The 27811-nt window shown below is 40.5% G+C and overlaps 1 protein-coding gene across 3 annotated transcripts in view; it reads left to right on the forward strand.

The window, feature by feature from the left end:
* Positions 1–26915, forward strand: part of ADGB (androglobin) — a 224409-nt gene extending 197494 nt beyond the window's left edge. For 2 of the 3 annotated variants that reach the window (XM_073337563.1, XM_073337565.1), the window contains 6 exons: positions 9237–9418; positions 11717–11872; positions 13445–13550; positions 21987–22095; positions 24662–24845; positions 26505–26914. In XM_073337563.1, coding sequence (XP_073193664.1) covers positions 9237–9418; positions 11717–11872; positions 13445–13550; positions 21987–22095; positions 24662–24845; positions 26505–26696 — 929 coding nt within the window. In that variant the 3' untranslated portion in view covers positions 26697–26914. Of the gene's footprint in view, positions 1–9236; positions 9419–11716; positions 11873–13444; positions 13551–21986; positions 22096–24661; positions 24846–26504 lie in introns of all 3 variants that reach the window. The other variant, XM_073337564.1, reaches the window with a different exon arrangement.
* Positions 26916–27811: the final 896 nt, after the last annotated feature.

Consider the following 27811-nt stretch of genomic DNA (forward strand, 5'->3'; position numbering starts at 1 on the left):
ATCAGTGAAGTTGTCAAATAAAATCAGATAATATCAATCCCTGCAGTTTCCCACAAGGCTCTTCCCCCCACTGAATAAATTGTCATATGTCATGAGTGCTGAATTTCCACCAGTCAGTTTTCAATCCATGTGACAGAGAGAGGTTTTGTGAGATGCTTTACTGAAATATAAACATAATATATCTACCGCATTCTGATCATCCACCAATTTGTTTGATATATACACACAATCAAATTTGTTTAGCAAGATTTGATCTTTATATATTCGTGCTGTTTATCGCCCATTGCTATATTATCTTCTAGATGTTTCTTTTATTATTGGTTTCACTACAGTATTATATTGGGGACTGACGTTGGATTTATCAGATGGTAATTAATAGCATCCCTCTTTTTGAAGATTATTATAACATTCACTTTTTTCAGTCTTCTTGTATCCTTCCTGATTCTCCAGGACTATTCCAAAATAATTTTTAGTGGTTCAATACAGTTTTTAAGCAATTGTGTTAGTATTTGAGGACGTAAATCATTTAGACTAGCTGATTTGTATATATTCAGATTTTCTAACTTTTCCCTTAGCCATTCTTTACCAATAATTAATTACATTTTTAACATGGACTGGTTTATTCCCTAGTTGATTGAATTTATTTTCTTTATTTCTCTTTTAAAGACATATTTTTAAAAGGAGATTTAAAATTCATCACTAAATATTAAAAAAACAATTTTTCTATATAGGGCCTGATCTCGCACCATTGAAGTTAATGGGAGTGGTGTCATTGACTTCACTGAGAGCAGGAGTGAGCCCAGGAGGAAGAAATAAGGGAGACTTCAGGAGGGATTTTTATTAACAAAGGGCCTGCTGTCACACTTCTATTAACAAAGGGTTTCCTCACAAAGTAGTGCTTGCCACACTGGGCTCAATACAAACATTTTAGTCTGCTGAGTGATACAGAGTATCCTTCTATGGGAATTCATTTTAAGGGCTAAAAGAGATTATTCTGTCCCCTAATACTATCTGTCTTCCCAAGATAACCCAGTTGCATTGCACTTAAAACTCACAGGACATATCTGAAAATAAGGTATTATTTTAAAGTACTGCAAAATTAAATCAATACTAATATTTAGTATATGAACCAATGTTACTACTAATAGTAATATATTATCTGGACAGTTTTGTATAGATGGTATGAAAATACTTAAAATACAGTAAGCCTATTTAGAACAAAATGACACTGAATATTCTAAACCTCCTTCTGAATGTGAACCCATTATTAAAGCAGTTTGGAAACTTGGCTCTACCATCCTGGACTCCCGTGTGGTGTAACAAATTATGTCAATTTTCAGAGAGATGGATAGTGCCAGGAGGAGTCATAACAAAAAATTTAAAGTGAACATTGATTTTCAAACACAATTCATAGATACAACAATATTGATGTATAACAAAAAAGGACTCTCTCACCATGGGAATTTTAAGAAAGCTGCATTGAGCAAGATGGAAAATTCCTGTAACAAACCTTCATGGTTTCTGTTGGGTACTTTTTAATATAAGACAACAGTGCCATCTGCAGTAGATTTTTATACTGGAATTAACTTGTCAGGACAAGAACATGTTGTTCTTTGTTCTTCTTTTAAATTAACATTTGCATTTGTCTGCGGTTTTTATTTTTTTTAAATAGTTCACCTTTTAGATGAAGACCAGTAGTTCTCATGTGGACTATAAATTATTGTTTCATGAATGTTTAGGTGAAAGTCCATTCTTTGCACACAGTTGTCATTTGTGTTTTGTAAAGTGCTACATATATCCCTAGTACTACTGTAGATAAATAGTTAATAATAATATCCAAGAGATGCCCCTGAGCTACCAAACGTTAATCTGCATTACAACTCCCTCAACATTCAGAGGTGTTTGGATTCAGGGTTCAGCCCAAGATCTATTTAAGATAGGTGGATGCTAGTACCAGATTTTGAGTCTGAATCCAGGTTGCAGGTGAAAACCAACATCTTGCCCAAAATTTTAAATTCCATTGATTAATTTTTGCTGTTTTTTCTTTTCTTTCTTAAAATTCCTTAGAGCTGATGTTTGGCAGTATTTTTTTTTTTTTTTTTTTTGTGATGAGGACTGGGGGAAAATAGAAAATACTATCTCAGCCATAATAATAGGTTGGTTCTTATACATGCTATATTGGGAAATGTCTGTATTGTACCGGAGATATTGCTATATATTACGTAAACAAAACTACATTAAAAGAAGGTTATTTAGATTGCAAAGTCAAGTAGTTGAAAGTTAGGAAATACCAAATTTTTGATTGTCTGTGCAACCTTTAATTCTGCTCCCAATGTGTCCATCTTGTGCACTGAATGAGGCTGAGATCCTGTGGAAAAAACAGTTGGTGATCATGTAATTATAGACTGGATTATAATTCATAGCATGAGGACGACAATTTTTGAAAGTCAGCCCTTTGAAATCAAAAACCCTAGTTGCAGATTTATTTTTGTTAATTCTTCCATTCAGTTTGAACTGAATTAGCTCATGATCACTTGAACCAAGATTGTCCCCTACAACCATTTCTTCTATGAGGTCCTCACTACTCACCAAAACCAAATCTAAAATGGCATTCCCTCTAGTCGGTTCAGCAGCTACTTCATGAAGGAATCCATCAGCTATCGCATCTAGGAAAATCTGAGCCCTATTATTATTACTAGCACTCGTCCTCCAGTCTATATCTGGGAAGTTAAAGTCTCCTATGATCATGCAGTTTCCATTAGTATTTACTTCTTTAAAAACATTAAAGAGGGCTCTATCCATATCCAAATTAGATCCCGGCAGTCTATAGCACACCCCAAGCACTATCCCAGGGGAGGCTCTAGTAGTTTTCTTCCCCAGTGTAATTTTTACCCAGACGGACTCTGTCTTATCCATTCCATCGCTTCTTATTTCTTTACATTCTACCTCATCATTGATATACAATGCTACTCCACCACCTTTACCTTTATTTCTGTCTTTCCTAAACAGCACATACCCTTCAATACCTGTAGTCCAGTCATGACTGCTATTCCACCAGGTCTCTGTTATACCTATAATTTCTGGTTTCACTTCCTGCACCAGTAGCTCTAGTTCCTCCATTTTGTTACCTAGGCTCTTCGCATTGGTGTAAAAACATCTTAATTTTTGCTGTTTGGCGTCGCTCACATTCTGTACCCTATTAGGCACAGTCATTCTACAGCCAGTATAACCTATTAGACTGGAATCCACACTGCCCTTCCTCCTTATATACATTCTCCTGCCCACGGCTGTATCCTTTCTTACTTCGTTTTCTTCCCTCTCAATGCTAAAATTTGGCGGATAGATTACCTGGACATCTCCCAACCATCTCCCCCAAATTCCTAGTTTAAAGCTCTCTTAATCAGTTGTTCCAGCCTCTATCCTAGAAGTCTATTTCCTTCCCTACTCAGATGAAGTCCATCCCAAGAGAACTGTTCTCTGTCCATGAATGCCTCCCAGTGGCCATACATCCCAAAGCCCTCCTTATAGCACCACTGCCTAAGCCATCTGTTGATAGTCATAATCTTGTCACACCTTTGTTGCCCTTCTCTAGGAACAGGCAGAATCCCACTAAAGATCACCTGAACCTCGATTTCCTTAAGTGTCTTTCCCAGCCTAGCATAGTCTCCCTTAATACTTTCCAGCGAGAATCTAGCTGTATCATTTGTTCCCACATGAAGGATAATTAGGGGATTCTTTCCTGCTCCCTTTAGGATCCTTTTCAACCTCAGGTCTACATCCTGTATCTTAGCACCTGGAAGACAGCACACCCTTCTATTCTCTGGATCAGCTCTGGTTACAGGCCTGTCTATTCCTCTCAGTAAAGAGTCCCCGATCACATAGTCCTGCCTTCTCTTGGTGACGGTGCTATTCTCCAGTCTATCCCCTGTTCCCTCTAGCTGCAAGTTCTTTCCATTCCTATTCTCCCTTGTAATCCTCTTCAACCCATCCTGTATCCTCCTGGAGCTCATATTTGGTGTAGTCTCCATTGACTCTTCCCCTTTTCCTATAGGACTAGCCACTCTTCTCTTCTTCCTTGCTTCAGTGACTACCACCTTCAGTGACAGCCACCTTCAGTGACTACCTGCTGAGCCCCTTCTTCATTTTCCAACTCTGCAAACCTGTTCTTGAGCTCTATTTCTCCTTCACTAGGCCGTCTTTTCCTCTGTCTGGTTTTTTTAGTCACATGCTTCCACTGACCACTTTCCTCACCCAGTCTCCCCTCAGAATTCCTCAGTCCTGCTTCCATATGCAAGTCTGAGCTTTTCCCTTCAGATACCTCATGTCTTTGCTCCATAATCTGCTCGAACCCCTTTCTAAACTCAACCAGACTTTCCACCTGCATCTCCAAACCTCGGATCTTTTCCTCTATCAGATGGCATTTCATGCAGACAAAACTCTTACCATGTACCTCCTCCAGGATCATGTACATACCACAGCTTCCACATCCAGTCATCTTCATTGTGTCTTCCACTACATGAGTCACTCCCACTGCTGCCTCTGTATCTGTCATAGCCTTCCCACCTAAATCCTGTTAATCTGGGAAACACAAACCACACCAAAACCCCACCACCCACAGCAAAAACAAACCCCAAACAAGTACCACAATACAAACTCCCACTGAAACTCCCCTGTTTACAGCTCTGTTTGCTAGCTCCTGTGCCATACAGCTGTGTGTTTGTCTCTGTCTGAGGGATTGGAGCAAATGTGGTTGTATCTTAGATTGACAGAGCCAGAAGGGTACCCGAAGTTTCTTTGACACCATAGCTGACCAGATTCTCTGGCCAGGACCCTTCGCAGAGCTCAAAGTGCTCAGTTCCTTTGCCTCCTCATGGATTCCTTGCCCAAATGGATTTTTCTCTCTCCTTATCTTTCCAAAGTTCATTGACTCTGCTTCAAGAGGAAGGAAGTCTTCCCAGGCAGTCTCCATCCCCCATCAAGATTAAGTGGTCAGCTTTCTCCACTTGCTGTCCTGATGGCTTTGTTTAGGTTGCATGTTATTGTGCTTTGCTTAGTCTTTGGTCACACCTTCCTTAGTTTACATCAGAGACATAGTCCATCAGGTGAAACCACATTCCTTTGTCTGAAACAGGTGGCTTAGGCACTGCTTACCAAATATATTTTAAGAACATACTTCCAGCACATATTGATAAAGTCCTTTCTGGATTTACTGTACATACATCACACAAGAATATTAATGATAAGTGAGTTATTAATTTTCCAATTATAGATTACTTGTCATCTTTTGGGTATTTATCATGACAACAGTATGTCAACTGGCATTGGGGTGCTCTTAGGGTCACAGATTTGTGTGTGTGTGTGTTTAAGATAAAGGTAAAAAAATTGTATATGCAGCTGTAGCAGCCTCCACCCCTTATCATGAATCATCAGCATGGTCTCCTGAACCTGCAACACTGCAGCATAGTCTGCTACTATTTGAGCTGCCAGACTAACATAAACTGACTGTAGGAGAAGGCAGTTTTCCCAGAGTGGGAGGGAAGTGGATTGCTGGGTCCAGGCGCTGGGCTGAAGTCTGGTTAGGGGGAAGCCCTGCCTGGCCTGTCTCTCTCTCTCTCTCTTTCTTCTGCCCTTGGAGTTGGGGATCCTCCTGACTTGTTTGTTGCCCCAGAGGAGGGATTGTCCACTGAGGCCATGAGGTGAGTCTGTGGGAGGGGAATGTGGGGAGCCTAGTCCATATATCTCTCCCAACCTAGGAGGTGGGGAAATTTCCTGCCTGACATGGTGTTCTTTGGGATAAATGGGCCACTGGGGCCATGCACTGGGTTTAGAGATTTACAGTGGGTAGAGAACCAAGCCCAGCTGTCTTCCCACTCCTCTCTGACAGCTGCTCTGTGGCAGTTCTCTGATGCCCCAGTCTGCTATGGTGGTAGCATGAGCTCAGCCTTGGAATGTTCATTGATTTTTGACAAGCTTCCAGAAATTTCCTGAGGAACACAAGTGAGAGAAAGGAAATGGCAATTTTAATACTTTCATTCTCAGCCAAATTTGAATAGGATTTCATGGGACAAAGAAAAGGCACTGCCATAGCCCAGAGGGGTTACACCTCCCAGATTTAACAGGCCTGCTGCAGACAACGGGCATGTGAAAGCTGTTCAAAGACAAGGTCACAAGAAACCTTTATATTCTGCCTAAAGATATGGGGGAGTCTCCATCACTGGAAATCTTTTAATCAGGACTGGATGTCTTTCCAAAAGAGATGCTCTAACTCAACCAGAGCTAATGGGCTTGTTGCAGGAATCACTTAGTGAAATTCTATGGCCTGTGAAACAGGAGGTCAGACTGGATGATCTAATGGACCTTTCTAGCCTTGGCATTTATGAAATGGAAATTGTTATGCAATGTAAATATCGTACTTTCTACCAGATTCCTCTATTCTCTTTTAATTAGTGGCTGTCAGTTATCAGTATCTGTTGCATCCAAGCTGCAGGGTTATAAAATGACCATGTTATGTCATTTAGTTTCCTATGATTGCCACAGGATCAGTGAGCTGGAGCCCACTTGTGTCCTTGTTGCTTTCCTCCATCGTGTCTCCCTCTTTTTTCCTATCCCATTAGGTTCCAGTTCAGCAAGGCACTTAAGCACCTGTTTAATTTTAACCATGTAAGTAGTAAGACTGGTGACTTGCTTAAAATTAGGCAGGTATTTAAGCACCTTACTGACTCAGGGTCTTAAGGGACCAGTTGTTGTACCCAGTGCAAGACCAGAACTACAACTCAGCCAGGTTCTGAGCCATTCCTGCAGCCTTTGGATCACTCTGGAGCACAACATAACAGAATCCCAGCCACACCCTGTTTAACCTTTACACCAAGAGTTTGGGGGGCAGGAATTGATGTAGACCTGCTTATGCCAGCCCTGTGCCACCCAGGGATTCCTTCTCACAGGGTGTTAGTTGGACCGGATTTACAGCTTCTTTCCACCCCTGGAACAATGCAAAGGGACTGTAAGCTGAGCCAAGAATCTGGCTCATAGTGTTCAGTGTTCATTTTTAGTAAGGTAGAGGTGCTTATTTAAAAACATGAGAAATTCATGTATTAGGTTCTACAAAGCATCCCCAGTAGCGATCTCTCGGCTGCCCGTCACGGACGTCAACAAACTAAAATTCAGAACCCTTCAAGGTCTTTAAAGAAGTCAGCAAAAACTTGCAGCATCCAAAAATGCAGAAGACTGTATCAAGCATCATTTAGCTAATGGCACTGCCTGTCTCTAATGTATTCAGATAAATACAAACTTTGTATATATAAATATTTTATCTTTAAACGTTAATAATTCACAGAATAGTGCACATGCCCCAGCTTGATTTATTGTGGTAATATGCTATGGTAATAGGATATTAAATATAAAGTCATTAATGTAATGATATTGTAACTTCAAGTTATATCATCAATATTTATTTCATACTAGCATTTCCTCTAGAGTTTTTATTATTTTCAATATTTACAGTGATTGCTTTAATTTTTGCTTTCATTTGTTAATATGTGCTTCCGCGATTTTGAGTCAATTTAAGCTTAGCACTTCAGTGCCATCATATATTATTTAAATCTAGTATGAGAAGACATTTTTCTACATAATAAAAATAATATTTCAGACTGTATGCATTTCTCTGTTGTTTACTTATCTTTTTATAGTCCCATATAACCCAAAGAAGGAGACTGCTCCAGTCTTTCCACTGGCTTCAGTGGGCTTTGGATCTGACCCCATGGCAGGATGGCTTGCACTCAGTTGAAGGGGTGTAGGAGCACAGTTATGGCACTGCATTTGGCACTAAGGGCTTGTTTACATGTGGGATAATGCGCACACTATAAAGGGTGTGATTTCCAAAGTGCACTAAAGTGTTGAGCATTACTTAGTCGGTGTAGACCCTGCTGGTGCACACTGAAGATTCCCTAGTACACTTTACAGCTTTGTTTGAAACAGTACTGTGTAAAGCACACTGGGGAACCTTTAGTGAGCACCAGCAGGGTCTACACTGACCAATTGATGAGCAACATGTTAGTGCTCTTTAGGAATCACACCCCTGTAGTGTGCATACGCTACTGTGTAGAAAATCCCTAAGAAAGGGGGCTTTGTAACAAAAAGATTTCAAGAAATATTGATTGACAGGCTATAAAATAGTTACATTTTTCTTTACACTCTACCAATCCCCATTTCCCAAATAGGATTAACTATCTACCTTTTGTAATCAAATCTACATGTTCACATAATCTTTCTGTATATTTCAAGGCATATGAATTGGTGATAAGATTCAGATTTCAAACTCAAAATTTTTTAGTTCTCTGAGACAGTTTGAGATCTAGCTCATTGTTCAGTTCAACACATAAATTGTGTGTGCTATTTTGAGTTTCTGTATTTTTCCTTTTTAAAAACAAGAATGTTAAATGCAAAAACATCTGCTAATGCACACATAGCTAAGGGAAGATACCTCAGGAAGTTCAGTTCTGATTTTCTCAGCATCATTTACTCTGACACACTGCCACATACACAATATTATGGTGCATACAGTAATACAAAATATGTTGGGATTGTCATCAGAGCCATAACTTTGAATTTCCTGATTTTAGTGTATATGAAATTCTTTAAAATGTTTCTTAATCATTGCAATATTTTGCTTTCCCTCTCTTCTGTATTTCCCATTTCACTCTCCATGCTTGTGGGCAATAAGAGGTGTAGCTTTACCCCACCCCACTTTACCCCACCCCACCGCTGCTGCATCAGGTGATATATGCTGCACCAAGTATTGGGCTCGCATAGGTGACATTCGTCTTGGAATGTGGTGGGGAACCAAGAGGAAGATTGTGGTTTTCTGAGTCATAGTTTGATTTCTGGGCTGCTCCTGGGTCAGTGAAACAATGCGCAGCCCTGCACACAGGGTTCATGGCAACACCACAGTTGAGCCCTAAGTAAGGTACTATTTAAGACAAATAAGGATATCAGAATCTGGCCCTTTCTAAGCCAAGTATTAAAGTTTTTCTTGCCCTAAGTTTATTTTTCTCCTTTTTCTGCCATACAATGCTAATTCAGTGCTTAATATCACAAAATCATTAACTGGTTTCTCTCTTTCTTTCTGTATTGTTGAATGGCTTTTCTGTTCCATCCCGGATATAATGTGGGGACATTTGTTCGCTGTTTGGCAATGGTGTTAAATAATTCATACAATCCTCACAACAATGTATGGATAGCACATGGTGACAAACATGATGAATACATTCCGGCAGTAAACCAGTATGGTTATAGCAATTTTGAAGGGGCAAAATCTGCAAGCACTCCTAAAACAACTAGAAAAACAAAAGATAAAGCAACTGAGAAGGCAGAAAAAGAAAAGTCCAGTAAAGATAAAACAGCGTCTAGACCAGAATCTCAGGTAAGAATAAATCCAGGAAGCCTGTAGATAAAGTATATGTGCAACCGCAACATTTCCTAGATGTTCTTTGGCATAAAATTATATTAACTTTCCCTCACTTGGTGGTTCCATATTTACAAATAAATTGTGTCCTCATACAGAGTATAAAAGTGCTTACAGGCAGCTAAACCAGAATAACCAGGAATACATATATTTCTCTCTACCATGCTTTGTCTCCTTCCTAAATATGTAGAAATGTTAGACGATATATGTAAAATATGTTTATCTTGTATTATATGATTGATGTACTTGTTTGACTGGTCACAACAATATCATTTCGGAGACAAGCTACACCCAGCCCCTTTTGGAGATCCAGCCTCACTTATATGAAAGATATGTTGATCTCATGACTTGCACTTCAGGGGAATTCCTGGCCCTAGTACACAGCCTAAGCAGCTATGCAGTACTTGGGATTTCCACAGGGGCCCAAGAATGAAGAAAGGAGTCTTTCCACCACATCCAGCTTCAGGTCTGAAGTAGCTTTGGTGTTGGTTACAACCCTCCTATCAGGCAGCAAGACTGGCATGGCTGGTGGAGCCACTTAGTGGTAGATTTGCTGGCATTGCCCTGCCCACCAACTCCCCTCTTCTGAGGTAGCACAATGTAAGGGTTCTGTGGCATGCAAGCAGTGTTCGTCCCCTGCGGAGGCTGCTCGCATCCTGCCTGCTCATGTGGTCCTCCCTTGGCCAAGGGTGGGTAGGCAGGATTTGTTCCTTTTGCAAAAGAGCAAAACACCAGTATATCAATTATCTGGTGCAAGGCTGCTGTCAGACTTTCAGATCTACAGTATACTGTTATTTTAAGAGACCCATGATGCGGAGCTGAGAAGAGTATTTGACCATTATAGTGCATCTCTTTTATTTTGAAAATTCGATGTTTTGCTCACAAAATGGACAATGTTCTGATAACTGAAACACTACTGTAAAATCCCCTCGTGAACGCAAACACTTAGGGAGAAAACGTGATTTGTGTCAAAGATTGATCAGTTTGTAGAAAGCTTCAGATCTTTCAAAACTTTTTTAAATTGCTCCAAGTGCTAATTTCTTTTGTTTCTAAAAACTTTCATAATTTCTTAAAATTAAAAAATATGTATAATTAAAAGATTTTAAATGACCATAAGATATGTGCAAACTGACAAAAGCCAGCTTACACCCATGGAATTGACTTCATTGGAGCTACTTCCAATATACACAGGTATAAGTAAGAGCAGAATCAGGCCCAGTAAATTCCAGATCAACAGTGAGCCAAGTCATTAAAATGGAGTGAGGGGCAAAAGTAAAGATAAACCATTTTTAGCATACAATCTTTACTAAATGGTCTAATTAACCTTTATAGATTGCAGATAGACTAATTCCCAAGGAGGGAAACGAATGATAATTCATCCTTTAGTGGTATCATTTTAATTGTAATCATCCTTCTACGGGAAACCCATAGGAGGGAGTTAAAGTGAAGGATGTCTCCATGAGGTTTTCATGCAGAATTTCTCCCTAATTGTTCTGAGAGGCCTCTTCATATACCTACAGCTTCATGTGGGGGAGGTGGGGGAAATCCATGCTAACTATGGGATGCATCTTTAGCATTGTCCCCTGGTCCTTGGCGGTACAGCTTCAATGAAGCCACACTGTCAGGGCTTCTGCAACTGCAGGTGTTGTCCTCAGAAAATCTATAGAACCTCCAACTGTGTTAGATGTCTACCATCAGCTCCGCTGGGAATGGGAAAAGACATGTCCACCTCCTCCCTGCATGTATCTTGACTGTTCAGCGAGCCCTTCGTAGGATGTAGGCAAAAGGTGACAAGCTGCTACAGAGGTGGCTGAGACTCTTTCTATTCAAAAGGAGCTCTGCACCTGAACTGATCAGGCACAATTGGCTTCTTAGTCAGAAAATTACCATCCTTTTCCAAAATGATTATCTCATTGGTAAGCTAGTGTCAGTGAAAGACATTTATTTTTAACATTGATATACTTGAAATGGAATAAGAGAACTTTCATGATGATTTAATTCCAGCCATCTGGTGTGCAGTCACTCCCTACTGAGTGTGAGCATACCTGTGAACATCAGAGGATGGCATGAATAAAAAAGAGGCTTCCTTTGGCAATCACGCTCTACCAAGCAGTGAATATTAAAAGTGTGCAGGACTCTCAAAAAAGTGGGAAATTATCAAAGAGCAGAAAAAAATGACTAGATCCTAAAAAGAAATAATGACTGTAGACTAACCAATAAGTTTAGTTCACTGGCTTTGCTCCATTCCACCTTCAGCAATCTGATCCGAACAAACCTTACTGGATCTTGCGTCTCGTCATTGAACAGAGTGAGGCAGAGGTGCTGGAACTGAAGAAAGACACAGAGAGAGCAGATGAGATCAAAGCCATGAAACAAGCATGGGAGTCTGCAGAACCAGGAAGAGCTGTCAAGGTAATCGGAGCTCATCCTATTACAGTTACATTGTGTAAAAAGTCCCAAGGGTGGTTTGTGTCAGAACAGTACCAATTAGGAGCTCTGCATTCACTCCCCAGAAAGAGGGACAGTGTTGCGCAGTTTAAAGAGTGAGAAGTACCCATGGGAGTCAATTAACGGCCTTCCCCTGGGGACAGACCTGTAAGGAAATGCTTACAAGGAAAGTAATATCCATTACTTGGGTCCTACTCCTGCAATCAGACTCACACAGCCCAATCCTTGCACCTGTGAGCATCTGATTGCAGAAACATGGCCCAATTTCATAGAGATAGATTTTGAAAAGCTTACTGAGGAAAAACATTGAAGTCAGGGGTAGTTCCTGCCTGAGGAAAGACTTTGGGATTTGGCCCAGAGTAAAGAGTGTTTTTTATTTATTAGTTTATTACTACTTTTTACTGTTGCTAAATCTAAATGAAATGCAAAAGCAATTTTTAGAGAATTTTTTTAATTTTCCAAAAAACAGATCATAGTATTAAGAATACAGTCCAAACTTCTACAGAATCTCTCATTGACTGTTAGTGAGTAGCACTTTAAATTCTGGTTTTTGTCAGTGTTCTGTTCTTTATGGTTAACAACAGGTTGTTTTTACTGTGTAAGTGCTAACAGTTAAACAGTATCAAATGATTACAACAGTAATTGCTTAATCTAAGGGGGAAAAGATATTTGTTTAAATATTTATTTGTATTGCTGATTTCTTATGTCAGTTCACACGCTGACACAACATATGTTATATGATGCCATAACAGGAGGAAAGGCAATGTGTAAAACAGGCTTTGTTTCTCCAGATATATTTGCAGGTAACCCAGCACTAGATCTGTGTAAAAATCTCAGTTTTTGCTTCCTGCCTCAGGAAGAGTTATAGACAACAGCCTAATGATGCATTGTTTATAGATGCTCCAGACAGCATTAGTATCATAAATGTGGCATATACTGTATATATTCAGTATGCAAAGACTTGTAGTGATAAAAAAGTCAGCCACTTGAGTTTTAAGCTGTTATTAAAATTTTATTGCATACTCTTGGTTTTAGTGAACCACAATCATGAGGACTTATTTAGGGACTCCTGCCCATTCACTTAAGGTGCACTTGACATTAATAGCAGTGTCACTTTATTTCCCATGAGTATGGCATGTTAAAACTAAATAACAGATGTTTTTAAAACATATATTGAAAAACTGAATGTCAGATATTGATTGACAAATTGTTATTGCTTCAGAGAAGATTTAAGCAGTGCCCCTCTAGAGTATATTTGTGACACAAGTCACTCTCCCATATTTATCCTTTTTTCAGTGGCTCACTAATCAGCCATGAGGGATGACTTTCTTACTTATCAAAACAAAACTACTCACCAATAATCATAAATCATATATCAACCCTTATTAAGGGTTTACTAGAGCTAAAAATTCCTTTAAAAAGATTTCTTGCATTATTTGTTAGTTTCCTTTTTTAAAAAGATTCTTTGACATTTAAAATAGTTTGCAGTACTTCTATTTTTTAATTATCCAGACTAAATCATTTTTTGTTTTCTAGGCTTTTCAGGAACGTATGCACTTTGTTAATAAGTGCACACAGAAGCCCACAGAGCCCACAGCTGAGCCTGAAAGAGTCAGTGTTGCGCTGGGTCCAGGGGAAGGAGGTATGTGTATAACTTTTCTGCAAAACAAGTTGTCCTACCTAGAAGAATTCTAATTTAAAGTTATTCAGAAAGAGTAATTACATGGCAGGCAGGAGGCTGCAGAAATGAAAATTCTGGGACAGAATTTATCTAGTACAGACTTTTCTGTGATGCATCCTAAATTATGGCCTATGCATGTCTTAGCCTATTTTTTAATACAGACTTGTGATCCTAGGAGATTAAACATCCCATCGTGCATTACTCTTTTGATCAGAACAACCTTTCTCATTAAATGCTGATGGCAAATGGATAACATAGCTCTCATCAAAATTGTTCAGTGCACATTGGGGTTCTAACTAGTAAACGCTACTTTAGTTATTTGTGTACGTTCATTGCAAAAACACATACCCTATTGAACTATGTTTGATGTAGAGGTCATAGCTGTAGAAATATTAAAAATGAATTCAGAAGCTGAAATAGTCACCATGATTCAAGGACATTACTATTTCTTGATGTTCATTTTCTGTTTTAATGTAATGCTTCTGAAAAGGGCCAGACTGACCGTTCTGGAAAGTGACGTACTAGCCACAGAGCATATGCAGCACATACTGTAGCAGCACAAGCTTCTCCACAGACTCTACAAACGTCATCCAACTTTCTGGCAGGGCATATTTCTAGGGGTAGCTCAGTTTCCATTTCCTAACAATCTCTGGACTCTGTGAGAATTCCAACAAGAGTAAAATTGTCCTGGTGGTTTTTTTGTTGCAGCGCCTTGCTGCTAAGAATAGTACTGAGATCAGCCCACCAGAGAGTACACAGTATCAAATACCAACCTGATTGTAACAACATTGGTCTCTGTGAATTTGGGTGGAATTCAAACGTGTGACTAATATGTGCACGAATCAAAAATATGTCCACACCCACTCATTAAACTGTTAACACTAATACATTGCCAAATAGGAAAATAATTCTTAACTGTATATATCAGAACATAAAGCCCAAGAGATTGTCACCTAGCCCACCATGTCTTGTGCTTTATAGGTATACTGCAATAGCTACTTCTTACATTTTAAATGGAGTTAAATCTCGAATTTTTATTTCCTTGTATATTAGGTTGTAGAACAGAGTCCCCATAATTAATAGTTATCCTGCAGCTGCTTTTAGGATGAGTTCCCCTTATCTGGAGAGAGAGACACCTGATGTCTAGACTTCTCCTACAATATATACAAAATGTTGCTGTCTTACTGCTGGCCATTTAGGTTTGTACAAGAGAGGCAATTTTAAATTTAGCAGTGGTTTTCAAACTGAGGTACGTGTACCCCTAGGGTTACGTGAGCTCTCATCATGAGAAAAATCCTGAAATGGCGAACTTATCCCTTACAGACCTTTTTTTTCTGTTTTCATAGGTATATTATAACCCTATTTTAGATGGGGGGTATGTGGTAGACTACATTATTTGGAAAGGGATATGCAGCCTAAAACGTTTGAAAACCATTGTGTTAAGGAATACACAGTAATGAAAAAAATCTGGGCAGCATTTCCAGCAGATTAATTTTCTGAGTAAAATTGTATCATACTCATTCAGTAAATTCGAAATGTTGATCATATGTTTCATTTATCCTGAACCTGCGGATTGCCCCCCTTACTTGACACACATTTATTATTTTTAAAACCACAGCTATATTTCATACATTTAATACAGTTCAACTGTTTTGGGTCTGGAGTGCTCAGAACATGAGTGCAACATGATCATTTGATTAACATGGTCACCAACCATGTACTGAATGCCAAAATTTGAACTAAATTGAGCATTTACGTTCTGATCCAAAGACTCTTGAAGTAAATGGAAGACTTTCTGTTGATTTTGATGGGTTTTGGATCAGTCCCTTAAAGAGTGGCAGTTGGAGAAAGGGGCCTTTGAGAGCATTTTTGTGTGCATTATCTTTGTAAATGTTGTTTTGTTCTGGAGAATAATTATCTGATGAATAGCCCCAAAGGCACTTACAATTCTTCATTTAGCACCCTTGCTAGACCACCATGTAGAAGGCTCCTTCACTACCCATATGCTGCATGCTCAACCCCCCATGCACAGTACCATAGGCCAGCTACCACAAATAAGGTACAGTAGGCCACAGCCAGCTGATACTCTGGGGGAGTGGCTGTCCTGGTAAAGTCCATCTACCATGAAATTTGTGTGGGAGAAGGAAAGGAAGGTGGTATAGTTCTTGTACACAAGGCTATATTAAGGCATAAGCACTGTAGACCTGGGTCTAGGGCTGCAGCTCCTGGAGTCATGGGATGACATCAGGAATTCAGCTTTAATTTTTAAAAAAGTTATTTTTCTAGCCCTCATGCTTGCAAAGAAAAACTTGAAATGTGAATCAAGTGTAACTGATGTAGTATCACTTGCCTGGCTCTGCAGACAGCCTGCGAAATAGCTCTCTGAGACATATGAAGTGGGACATGAACTCTCTGACAGGCAGGAACATCTTAATGGAACATCTTGTTGCTTTCCAGGGCCCTCGTCAACACTACCCCAGCAGAGGACCGTGGGCTAGGAGGAGAAGAAAATCTCCTTTCTGCCGTCCTGTCTTGGCTTTGCTGGGCTAGTGATGGAAGACGCCTCCCCACGCTGCTCTAGTGGGTAATAGCTGAGGCCTTCAGGACAGACAACAGTCCTTTTAAAAACAGAGACTAGTGATCCAGGGAGGGGAAAGTCCCAGTTTGGCCAAAGAGAAGTGATGGTCCCCACCCAACACTAACCCAGGCCAGGGCTCTTGTGTAGGTGGCTTCTCCTTCCCACTCGGGGAAGGGCCACAAGGGGACCAAGATCGGCTTAATCTGGCCATGTTTGTATTTAAGATTAAAAATTCAACAGCTGAAAAAGACGTCAGCAGTAAATGAAAATGTTGTGTTCTCTGCCTGATATAAACAGGAGAGCAAGAACAGTGAAGCTTTCTCAGTAAATTAAACTCTCATCAAACCAAAACAATCTTGGCTCATTTAATCCTATTGTCACAGAATGACATAGTGTTGTGCACAAGTTGTGTAATAAAAAACACAACTGATATCAACCTGAGGGAAAGTTGGAGTTGTAAAGAGATGAAGCATTGAACATGCATAGATTTTAAAATATCCTGTTTAAAATCTTGAGTTTTATTCAAAGTTTTGGAACAGGTACAGAGAAGGGCTACTAGGATGATCCGAGGAATGGAAACCCTGTCTTATGAAAGGAGACTCAAAGAGCTTGGCTTGTTTAGCCTAACCAAAACAAGGCTGAGGGGAGATATGATTGTTCTCTATAAATATATCAGAGGGATAAATACCAGAGAGGGAGAGGAATTATTTAAGATCAGTACCAATGTGGATACAAGAACAAATGGATATAAACTGGCCATCAGGAAGTTTAGACTTGAAATTAGACAAAGGTTTCTAACCATCAGAGGAGTGAAGTTCTAGAACAGCCTTCCAAGGGGAGCAGTGGGGGCAAAAGACATATCTGGCTTCAAGACTAAGCTTGCTAAATTTATGGAGGGGATGATATGATAGGATAGCCTAATTTTGGCAATTAATTTATCTTCAACTATTAGCAGTAGATTTGTCCAATGGTCTCTGATGGGATGTTAGATGGTGTGGGATCTGAGTTACTACAGAGAATTCTTTCCTGGGTGTCTGGCTGGTGAGTCTTGCCCACATGCTCAGGGTTTAGCTGATCGCCATATTTGGGGTTGGGAAGGAATTTTCTTCCAGGGCAGATTGGCAGAGGCCCTGGGGGTTTTTCGCCTTCCTCTGCAGTGTGGGGCACGAGTCACTTGCTGGAGGATTTAAACCCTGAAGTCTTTAAACCACAATTTGAGGACTTCAGTAGCTCAGACATAGGTTAGCGGTTTGTTACAGGAGTGGGTGGGTGAGATTCTGTGGTCTGCGTTGTGCAGGAGGTCAGACTAGATGATCATAATGGTCCCTTCTGACCTTAAGGTCTATGATTCTATGATGAGCAGTTCTGTGAATTCTATTTCCCTCTCCGCCTTAACAGGAACTTAGAGTCAAGTAATTAGAATGGAAAATAGGGAGTTTAGATATGCCAGCTTAGCAATTTAGATTTCAGTAGTGATTTGGGCCTTCAATTTAATTTAATTTTATTTCTTGCTATTTATTAATTGAGTTTGTCATTTTACCCATATACGCAATTTAGGAGGATCATCCAGCAGGGGAGAGCAATTTTTTTTAACAGAATGAATGCACATTTAGCTTTTCATATGAAGCATTTCAAAACTCTTTTTAAAAATTAATTTGAAACAGCTACAGTTATCTGCAAATACTGACACAAAAGCTTCCAGCCTAGGAGTAAAATCTTTTAATGCTCAAGCACTATCTTTCTTGTTGCTGGGGAGAAAATTCCAATAATATCTTTAAAAGCCTCTTGTTGGTTGCTGTATTAAATAAAGGAACCAGATACTTTCATAGAAACAAACTATAGTGAGCACCATTACATCTTGAAATTTACCCGAGTACTTGTAGTCAAATTTGCCACAACTTTTGCAGCATTTCATAGTCAAAGTAAAAGGAATACAGCAAATACCACAGTGTAGGGTTTATACAGTGGTGTGGTTAACATCACCCTGGTGGAAGCCATGACCCCGATGGATAACTACGTGCTGGCCAATAGTCCAGTCTCACCGACATCGAGGACAGGGGCCCCCAGAACCAGGACACCGAACCCTAGCAAGGACCATGCTAGGAGAGGAGGCTGAAGGTGGCTGAGCCAGCTGCCCCCCTTTGGATTGCTCCCACCCAGAGGACATGACCAAGGTGGAGCAGTGAGGGGACCAGGATTGCCAAGGAAAGGGGTATGCCCCACTTGGAGACCCTACGGCCCCAGAAGGGAACCAGCCGCCTCTGACCCCGAAGGGGAGCTGCTTCGAGTGTGCACAGGAAGGGCATGTTAGGCAGGAGTGTTCCTTTATGGATTGTAGCTATGGCCAGGCATGGATGGCAGGCACGAAAGATTGTAAGTGGGGCCCAGCCAAAATGCTGCTTGCAGGTATTGGTCAAAGAGCTGAAGAGATGGGCCTGGTAGTCTCTAGGTTTAGCCAAACCATTGTACGGGCAACCATGATAGAGTCTCCCAATATGCTAGATGCTCCGACTCTACCCTGTGACAAACATGCTGCTGAGGGTAGGAGGTCACATGGAGACTTGCCGAGTCAGCCTGGCAGCCACCCTGACCTACTTGATCCTTTTAGGGCAAGCCTGGAAGTGGATTAGGGAGCTCCTCAAGCACTGGAGCAGGAATCCCCCACAGAAAGCAACCCAGAGCTGAAAATGAGCAGGCTTATGGGTCAAGATATGGCAGAAGACCCTGGAGGAGGGCTCCTCTGGATAGCCAGGGACACCAACTCAGCAGCCTGCTAGCTCTAGGGACAAGGAAGTAAGTCATGATTGGCTTACCAGAAGATGAGGACTTTGTGTGGGAACAACAAGAGGACTAGACACTAAGCCACACCTGGGAGCAGGTGGCCATCTCTGATGGGGAGGAAGGCGAAACTCAATGGGCAAAGCAGTGGCCCCCACTTCGAACTCTGGAACAAGCAGCTTTACTGAGTCATGAGAGACCCCCAAGTCCCCTCCCCCTCCCCCGCAAGTGATGGCTACTGGTACCCAAGAAGTTCTGCTGGAGGTTACCACACTTAGGGAGAGAAAAGACACTGGAGAGGGTGGCCCTTAGAGTCTTCTGGCCAGGCATCCACAAAGAGGTGCATAACTTCAGTGCCTTGTGCCCCAAATGCTAGCTGACAGGGCCCTAAGGGATGCCAAAGACCTCCCTAATCTGCTCCCCATGGCGGGTGTACCCTTCAAATGGGTAGGAATGGATTTTGTGGGCACCCTTCAGAAGAACGAACAAGGCCACCATTATATATTAGTGATAGTAGAATGTGCCATGTAGTACCCTGAAGCCAACCCGCTACACACAACTAATGCACCCACCATAGCGAATGAACTCATGAAGATCAGAATATGAAGGCAAACATTGACAGACAAGGGATCCAACTTCTCGTCTGAACTGATGCAGGAATTGTGCAAACTGCTGAAGATCAAAGCCCTCAGGATTTCTGTCTACCATCTGCCAATAGATGGGCTGGTGGAGCTGTTCAGTGGGAAACTGAAAGCCATGTTGAGCAAATTCATTGACGCAGACCCTTGGCACTGGGACCAGCTGCTACCATCATTGCTATTTGCTGTACCAGAGATCGCACACGCCTCCTTGGGGTTCTCGCCCTTTGATCTTCTGTATAGGAGGCAACCCCAAGGAATTTTGGCCCTCCTTTGGGGAGCATGGGAAGAACAGGAGTCTCTGGTCATGGGCTCAGTGCAGTATGTGCTCCAACTACGAGTACACCTGAAAACACTAGTGGGATTTGCCAAAGAAAACCTGTTGAAGGCCCAACAAACCCAGAAATGTACCTACAACAAGGGGGTACAATGTGAACATTCAAACGAGGAGACAGGGTGGTGGTGTTACTCCTGACATCTGAATCAAAACTATTGGCCCAGTGACGGGGGCCATCTGAAGTAGTAAGAAAGGTAAGACCAATGGACTATAACATCCATCAGCCTGTGAGATGGAAGAACACACAAATGTATCACATCTGATGGCCCTGTATGCCCCAGAACCAGAAGTGGGGCCTCAAGCCATTACATCTCCGGACCAAATCCCTGTGCCAGAGCGGTCAGAGATCGACTGGAGGCAGTAAGCCCAAACACTACAACTGTCTCAGGCCTTCCCCATGGTGTTTTTTGCCCTCCCAGGGAGGACTCCCTTAACCCAACATCACATTGCAATGATGCCCAGACAGAGAATCATCAAGCCCTGCTGAAGATGTGGGAAGCACCCCTGGCTATGCTAAACCTGGGGGTCATCGAGGAATCCCACAGTGAGTGGAGGAATCTTTTTGTGCTAGAGCCAAAATCTGATAGCTCAACAAGATTCTACACAGACTTTAGAAAGATCGATGCTATATCAAGAATCAACATGTATCTGATGCCTCAGGTGGATGAGCTACTACAGAGACTGGGAACTCCGAGTACCATGTTTGATTTGACCAAGGGGTACTGGCAAATCCCCCGGACAAAGGCATCCTGGGAAAAGACAGCCTTCCCTACTCCCTTCAGCCTCTATCAGTTTGTGACCGTGCCCTTTGGCCTGTGTGGAGCAGCCGCCACCTTTTAGTGACTGATAGACAAGGTGCTGCATCCCTGCTGCCATTATGCAGCTGTCTGTATTGATGACATAGCCATCTATAGCTGCAGCTAGGAAGATCACCTACAGCTCATCACTGCGATTATGCAGGCCCTCAAGAAGTCAAATCCTGCCAAATACCACCTGGGACAGAGAGAAGTAACATACCTTGGGTACACTATGGGACAGGACCGGCTACATCCCCGGTGGATAGAGTCCATGTATTGACCCATTGCCTGACCCCATCAACCTAGAAGCAAGTACCACATTTCCTAGACCTTGCTGGCTATTATAGGCTGTGCCTGGCTTCACCATGGTAGCTGCTGCCCTTACTGACCTGGTAAAAAGCACCCGCCGCAGAAAGGTGCAAGGGACAGAGGAAAGTGACAAGGCCTTCAGCACTTTGAAGAAATCGCTAACCCAGATGCCAGTTCTCTTCAACCATAATTTTTCAAAACTGTTTATCCTCCAGATGGACACGTTGGAAGTGGGTCTCTGGGCTGTGTTGACCTAAGAGGTAGAACTACTAATTTCATACAAAATTTCAAATGCTACATAATTTAGAGATGAAACAGAGCTGTAACATTTGGATCAAAAATTCAAACAAACCAGAGTCTGGGGGCACATGAGTCTAAGATTTTAATCTGGTCTGTTATGAAGATGGGGTCAAAAACTGAATTCTGATTTAGGATTCAACTCTCCTTTCCCCCGCAAAGCTCAGAGGACTTTGGACCTGGGGTTTTGCTTTAGGTCTGTCAGCACTTACAGTATCATAGCATTCTCCCGACACCAGACATAATAAAGGTTGAAAAATTGTTTCTGTAATAAGCGCTTAATTTCACATACTCATAACTATCTCACACTTTTGCCTTTGGGGCTGATACTTTGCTCTCGGATCCTTTCGGGAGATGAATAACTTGGAAATGGCTGAAAGTGGCCATAATAGTTTGTGAGCAATATGGGTTTAACTAAGTTTATATATAAAATAGATATTGTGAAGGTTTAAAAATGTTCCTTGACAGATGTACAATACTTTCCATCTTCTAGGATTCTGTAGTGATAACACAAGAAATAGCAGTAGCTAAATGTTAGTTGTTCTCCTGCTCAGCTTGTAATAATGTGTGCTGCTGAGCCAGAAGAAGATAGAACTTTATGAAGAAGGAGAGGAAAATTTTCATGGCAAAACAAAGTAACCAGTTTAATCTATTTTATTGCAGATGCAGTTTCTCCTGTGCCTGAAATAACAGCATCACCAGCAGGCACTGACACAAGCATACAGGCTCTGCAAAAGGAATGGGAACCTCTAGACCTAACCCCCTACATTAGGTAAATTGGAGCAAATGTAATTAAATGCTAAAAAATATGTTAATGCAGTATTTACAGTAAGAATTTACAAATAGAAGAGTTAGAAATGCATTATATTGTTTCCACAACTCTAACTCATCCCTGGGTGCATACAGTATAGACTACAGTACTTTGAATTACTGTATATGGCATTAGCCTTTATATGCCTGTCACAGTAGCTGTAGAAACCACGATCGCATTCTGAGCTCACTTTCATGTTATGAAACTGAAGTAATTCAGCTGAAGTCAATAGTTTTTTCAATAGAGGTATAAGTGATATCAGAATTCAGCTTGATACCTGACTTTTGTGTGTTTAAAATCTATGCCTTATTATAGCTAAGTGCAATTAATTTTCTTTGTATAAAAATAAATAAAACAGGAATTGAACAATAGCACAATGTGTGACATGAGAATTAAATAGGTGGAATCCAGACAATGCACATGCTGGGAAATTTATTTTAATATGTGTTAGTTTCAATGATCAGACATTAAAATAATCATACTTAGTGCACTTCCAGTATGTCAGTGTGTGATGCAAGATTCAAGTACTACATTTAATGCAATGTAATGTAATGATAATGATACATTTAAAGAAATATGTCTAATCACTGGAATAAACACGTTTTACTGCGTGTTAATGTGCAGCTATCTAGATATAGACACACTTAGGCCCCAGTTCACTGAAGCATGTTTTAAGTCCGTTCCTGTTCAGGCCAGCAATTAAGCACATCATTGACTTCAATGGAACTTAAGCACATTGTGACGGGTTGGGTCACAGAGATCCCCTTGGGACTGTCACCTGATGTGCCGAGACTATCTCTGAGCCGTTGTCCCTGCCAGCTTGGGACTTCAGTACCCTGTCTTGTTGAGCCAGACACGCTAGCCTGCTGCAAACACAGACCCAGGTCCAAACCACGTCCACCAAAAGCTGCAGACTTAACTGAAAACAGCTTAAGAAGTGCTCCTGTCTCTAGCACCCAGATACCCAGTTCCCAGTGGGATCCAAACCCCAAATAAATCCATTTTACTCTGTATAAAGTTTATACAGGGTAAACTCAAAAATTGTCTGTCCTCTCTAACACTGATAGAGAGATATGCAGAGCTGTTTACTCCCCCAGGTATTAATTACTTACTCTGGATTAATTAATAAGCAAAAAGTGATTTTATTAAGTATAAAAAGTAGAATTTAAGTGGTTCCAAGTAATAACAGACAGAACAAAGCAAGTCACCAAGTAAAATAAAGCAAAACATGCAAGTCTAAGCCTAATACATTTAAGAAACTGATTACAGATGAAATCTCACCCTGAAAAATGTTCCAATAAGCTTCTTTCAAACACTAGATTCCTTCCTAGTCTGGGCCCAATCCTTTCCCCTGTTACAATCCTTGTTAGTTCCAGCTCAGGTGGTAACTAGGGGATTTCTCATGACTGGAACCTCCTTTGTTCTCTTCAACCCCCTTTTATAGCTTTGGCACAAGGCAGGAATATTTTGTCTCTATGGGTCCCCACCCCTCCTTCCAAATGGAAAAGCACCAGGTTTAAGATGGATTCCAGTACCAGGGAACATGGTCACATATCCTGTGAGACCCCCAAGCCTTCATTCTTCCTGGCCTGACTCACAGGAAGGCTTGCAAGTAAACAGAGCCATCTACGGTCAATTGTCCTGGTTGATGGGAGCCATCAAGATTCTAAACCACCATTAATGGCCCACGCTTTGCATAACTACAATAGGACCTCAGAGTTATATTTTATATTCCTAGTTTCAGATACAAGAATGATACATGCATACAAATGGGATGAACACACTCAGTAGATTATAAGCTTTATAATGATACCTTACAAGAGACCTTTTGCTTGAAGCATATTCCAGTTACATTATATTCACACTCATTAGCATATTTTCATAAAATCATATGAAGTGCAATGTCACACACTTGCTTAAAGATAAGCACATATTGAAGTGCTGTCCTGCATAAGGACAATTTCCTGAATCAGTGCTTTAATTGGGAAGGAAACTGGTATGATACTGAAGAGAATGAAATTAAGACAGCAGACAATTTGACCCAATATCTTGTCACATGCTTGACACTTTCTAGGATTTTATGTTATGTCTTCAATAGTTTATAGCATCTTTATTTCTCAATCAATTTTTATTAACATCATCAAAACGCTTACAGGTACTCACTGAGCACATACCATTTCAAAATTGTGTTGAGTTATTGAAATATGAAAAAGATCTGAAAATGTCCCTGTTTTGTGAGAAACACCTGAATTCCCATCCAATAACTAAAATAGGGATGAGCACAATTTTACCAAAATTTTAAAACAAAGGATCAAGCATGAGAAATTTTGGCCAAAAGAATCATTTTTCCAGTTATGATAATCGGTAAACAATGGGTGAGAATAAAAGTGGCTCCTTAACCATACTTAGAATCATGATATAACATTGAATTGTACAACTAGATATATTGTATACAGGCGATCAGTCATGTAAAAACTGTTCTAATCTGCCTTTGAAGTGAGACAAATAATGTTTGTATTTCCTACAGAAAAACAGTGCCTGAGCCTGTGCTAAGAAATGAGTCTATCATTCAACAGCAGGAGCTGCGTAAAGCAGAAGAAATAAATCATTTTAGGGAGCTTCGGCAGCTGGTTCTGGAACAAAGAGAAAAAGACCAAAATGCTCGCACATTATTGAAGCAAAATATGCTTGAAATGTATGAGCATCTACAAGTAAGTCCATAGATAGGTTTTCTGTGATTTCAGCCACCTATGCACACACACCCATTTGGCCTTCTATAATAAGTACACTTCATTAGAGTAAATGAGCCTGAAATTTCACTTCAGCCATGGTTAAAGCACAAGGTTCCCAGAAAAATAGGAGTGTCACACAACATTGTAGAGGTGATACTCTAGAATACATTTCTTGAGGTACTACATTCTAGGGGCACTACTTTGTAAATAACGTAGCAGGATGGTGCAAAGTGAGAGTAAGCGGAGTGTTTGGTACATACCTGTATGTATGTCCTAGATCTGGCATTTCCAGTTTGGCCTGTTTTTGATGCAGAGCTATGTAGCTTTTTTTCAGTAAGGAGAGGAAACTTAGTACAAAATAAAAAACTGGATTGTCAAAAAAATAATCACTGCTGATGTTTTCAGTTGAACGAGACAATATTGGTATGTTGCAGTCTTCCTGAAATCTGCATAAGGCCAGCTAGCAAGCTATTAGAGTTCTTAAGTCTTGATGAACCACAGCTACAAATAATACACTCAGCAGAAGGTACAACATTAGTGTAGTATGTCAAGGTTGGGATCTATTTAATAGATGAAGTGGGTAAAGATACCTTAACAAAATTGACTTAAGCTTTAAGAGTCAATAAGAGCAATATGATTTTTGACAAGCAAGCCACAGAGACGCATTAATCACCATGAATCAAATGACCCCAGTCCTGATCTTTTAGAGTTGGATTAGAGCCAGTGAAAGTATCCTTCCAATAAGATGGATTGATTTATTGCAGTCACTTTAACTTTCTCCTTCATAAAAGCTCCCATATGCCATACTGAATGATGCACAATACATAAATAGGTATATAAAATAAACTGACGGATTACAGGCCTGCAACGGGTGAAGGGAGCTTGTAGGACTTGGTCCTTAATAAAGCACACACAATGATTTTCAGAATTTACTAGTGTTTTTAGGTGCCTTAATTTTAAGGTGCCCAACTTGGAACATCTTAAAGGGGCTTGATTTTTAGAGGGTTGTTGTTCAGCACTCAAAATCTTCAGTCACTTCTGAACATCTTGGCCACACTAATCAGCACTTAAAGTGTTTTCATCCATAGATCTCAGAGCACAAGGATAGCTAAGTATCATTATTCCTGTTTTACAGATGGGGAATCTGAAGCATGGAGAGGTTAAGGGGGAAAATTTCAAAAGTGAGTTTGGGGCCTACGTCTCATTGAAGGTCAGAGGGACTTGGACGGCTTAGTCACTTTTGAAAATGGGACTTAGCATAAAATTTTCAGGAGTGCCTAAATCTCATTTTCAAAAGTGACAAAGGCTCTTAGGAGCTTGACTTGCAATGATATTTAGGTCCCATAGTCACTTCTGATCGTGTGGATAGTCCTCTATCCACACTAATTGCTTATGGTACTAGAAATGCTTTTAAAAAGAAGATTGTTGTAAACTATTTCCTCTTCTTCATGATGTAAAAGATCACCTGTTTGTAATCACTGAGCAACTCTGTCACAGGACTATAGACAATGCATATGCATTAACAAGTAAGAGAGAAACTAGAAGATCAGGAGCAAGAAACATAAATGTCAGGGTACACAACCTTATTATATATATATGCATGCTCATTTGTTTGGGGGGGGATTTGTTTTTGGATAGGCATCCTTAGATGAAGCACGAGGCAAGGTTCTCAGTGCTCGGGAAGCATACAGAAGTAAGCTACTAGAGGCTGAACTCAAAAAACAAGAAGCACTAGCCACTGAAGAAGCAGCCATTCGAGCAGAGCAAGAGAAGAAAAGTCCAGATGCACAGAAAAAAAAGCAAGGAAAAAGTGCAGGGAAAAAAAAGTAACTGCCTGAAAAGTTAACTCTACCCATTGTTTAGGAAAGAGAATTTATTTTTAATGATGAAAAGAATTATTCAACATTTTTCTAAGTCGATGTTTTGTTACCCAGAAAATGCAGTTTTTTCTCTTTTCCAGGTATTATTCCAAAATCCATCTAGTATTTCTTTCTTTTTAACATGAAAAGTTTGTGGTTTTCATATGATAAATGATAATCACTACCATTACAGTTTATCTGTTTTAACTGAAATAAAATTTTGCACTAAAAATATTCATATTGTATCGGACTTGTTCTCCCAGTACCACGTGTCTGTCCCCCTATTTTTCAATTAAAAAAACCAATCAACAAGAAGGCAATAACTTTGCTGAAAGGATTGGATCAAAAAGAAAAGAGGTATTATTTTTAATAGAGCACAAGGAATCAAGAAAAGTCGCTTACCCTCATGTGGAAATTTCTCTAGCATTCCAAAAGGTTTACAGATGTCCAGTTTCAAGACTGTACCTAGGACCAGTTTCTTCGATGGGCTTATACTCTTGACTTCACCCGGGTCAAACTAAGGATGAATTTGGGTTCTTAGATTCTGTGTCACTGAATTTTGCAGAAACATGAACTCTTTCAGTGGATGATGAGTTGTGTTATGCATACTAATTAAATAGTACTGCGCCATTCTATTTCATATGCAGAATTCAAAATGTTTAGAAAAGACATTCATACTAGACATCTCCAAGCTATTTGGCTACTACAGCTTTTTTTTTCTTCTTCACATCTAGCTCCACCCTCACAAATTCTTTCAAATCCTATGGGTAGCTCCCTAGACTAGCCAACTGTGACCCTCATGTCACACCATTAAAAAGCTAGATTTATGGCTGTATACTAAAAATTGTGAGTTACTGGACCACATTACTCTCTTCCCCTTTTTTTCTTCCTGTCCAGGTCTCATTTCAGTTTTTATGTAGTAGTTTTTATCTTTTGCAGGAGGCAGTGAGGCGGGGGCATTTCATGTTGAGGTCACTGCTCAGTGTAATTCAGGTCCCATGGCGCAGTGGCTGATGGGCTTTCATCCAAGGGTTCTCAGGACAAATTATTTGTTGGCCTCAGAGTGCAGCCACCAACTCTTGCTGG

Source organism: Lepidochelys kempii, chromosome 3, assembly GCF_965140265.1.
Source record: "Lepidochelys kempii isolate rLepKem1 chromosome 3, rLepKem1.hap2, whole genome shotgun sequence".
NCBI classification, from domain to species: domain Eukaryota; kingdom Metazoa; phylum Chordata; order Testudines; family Cheloniidae; genus Lepidochelys; species Lepidochelys kempii.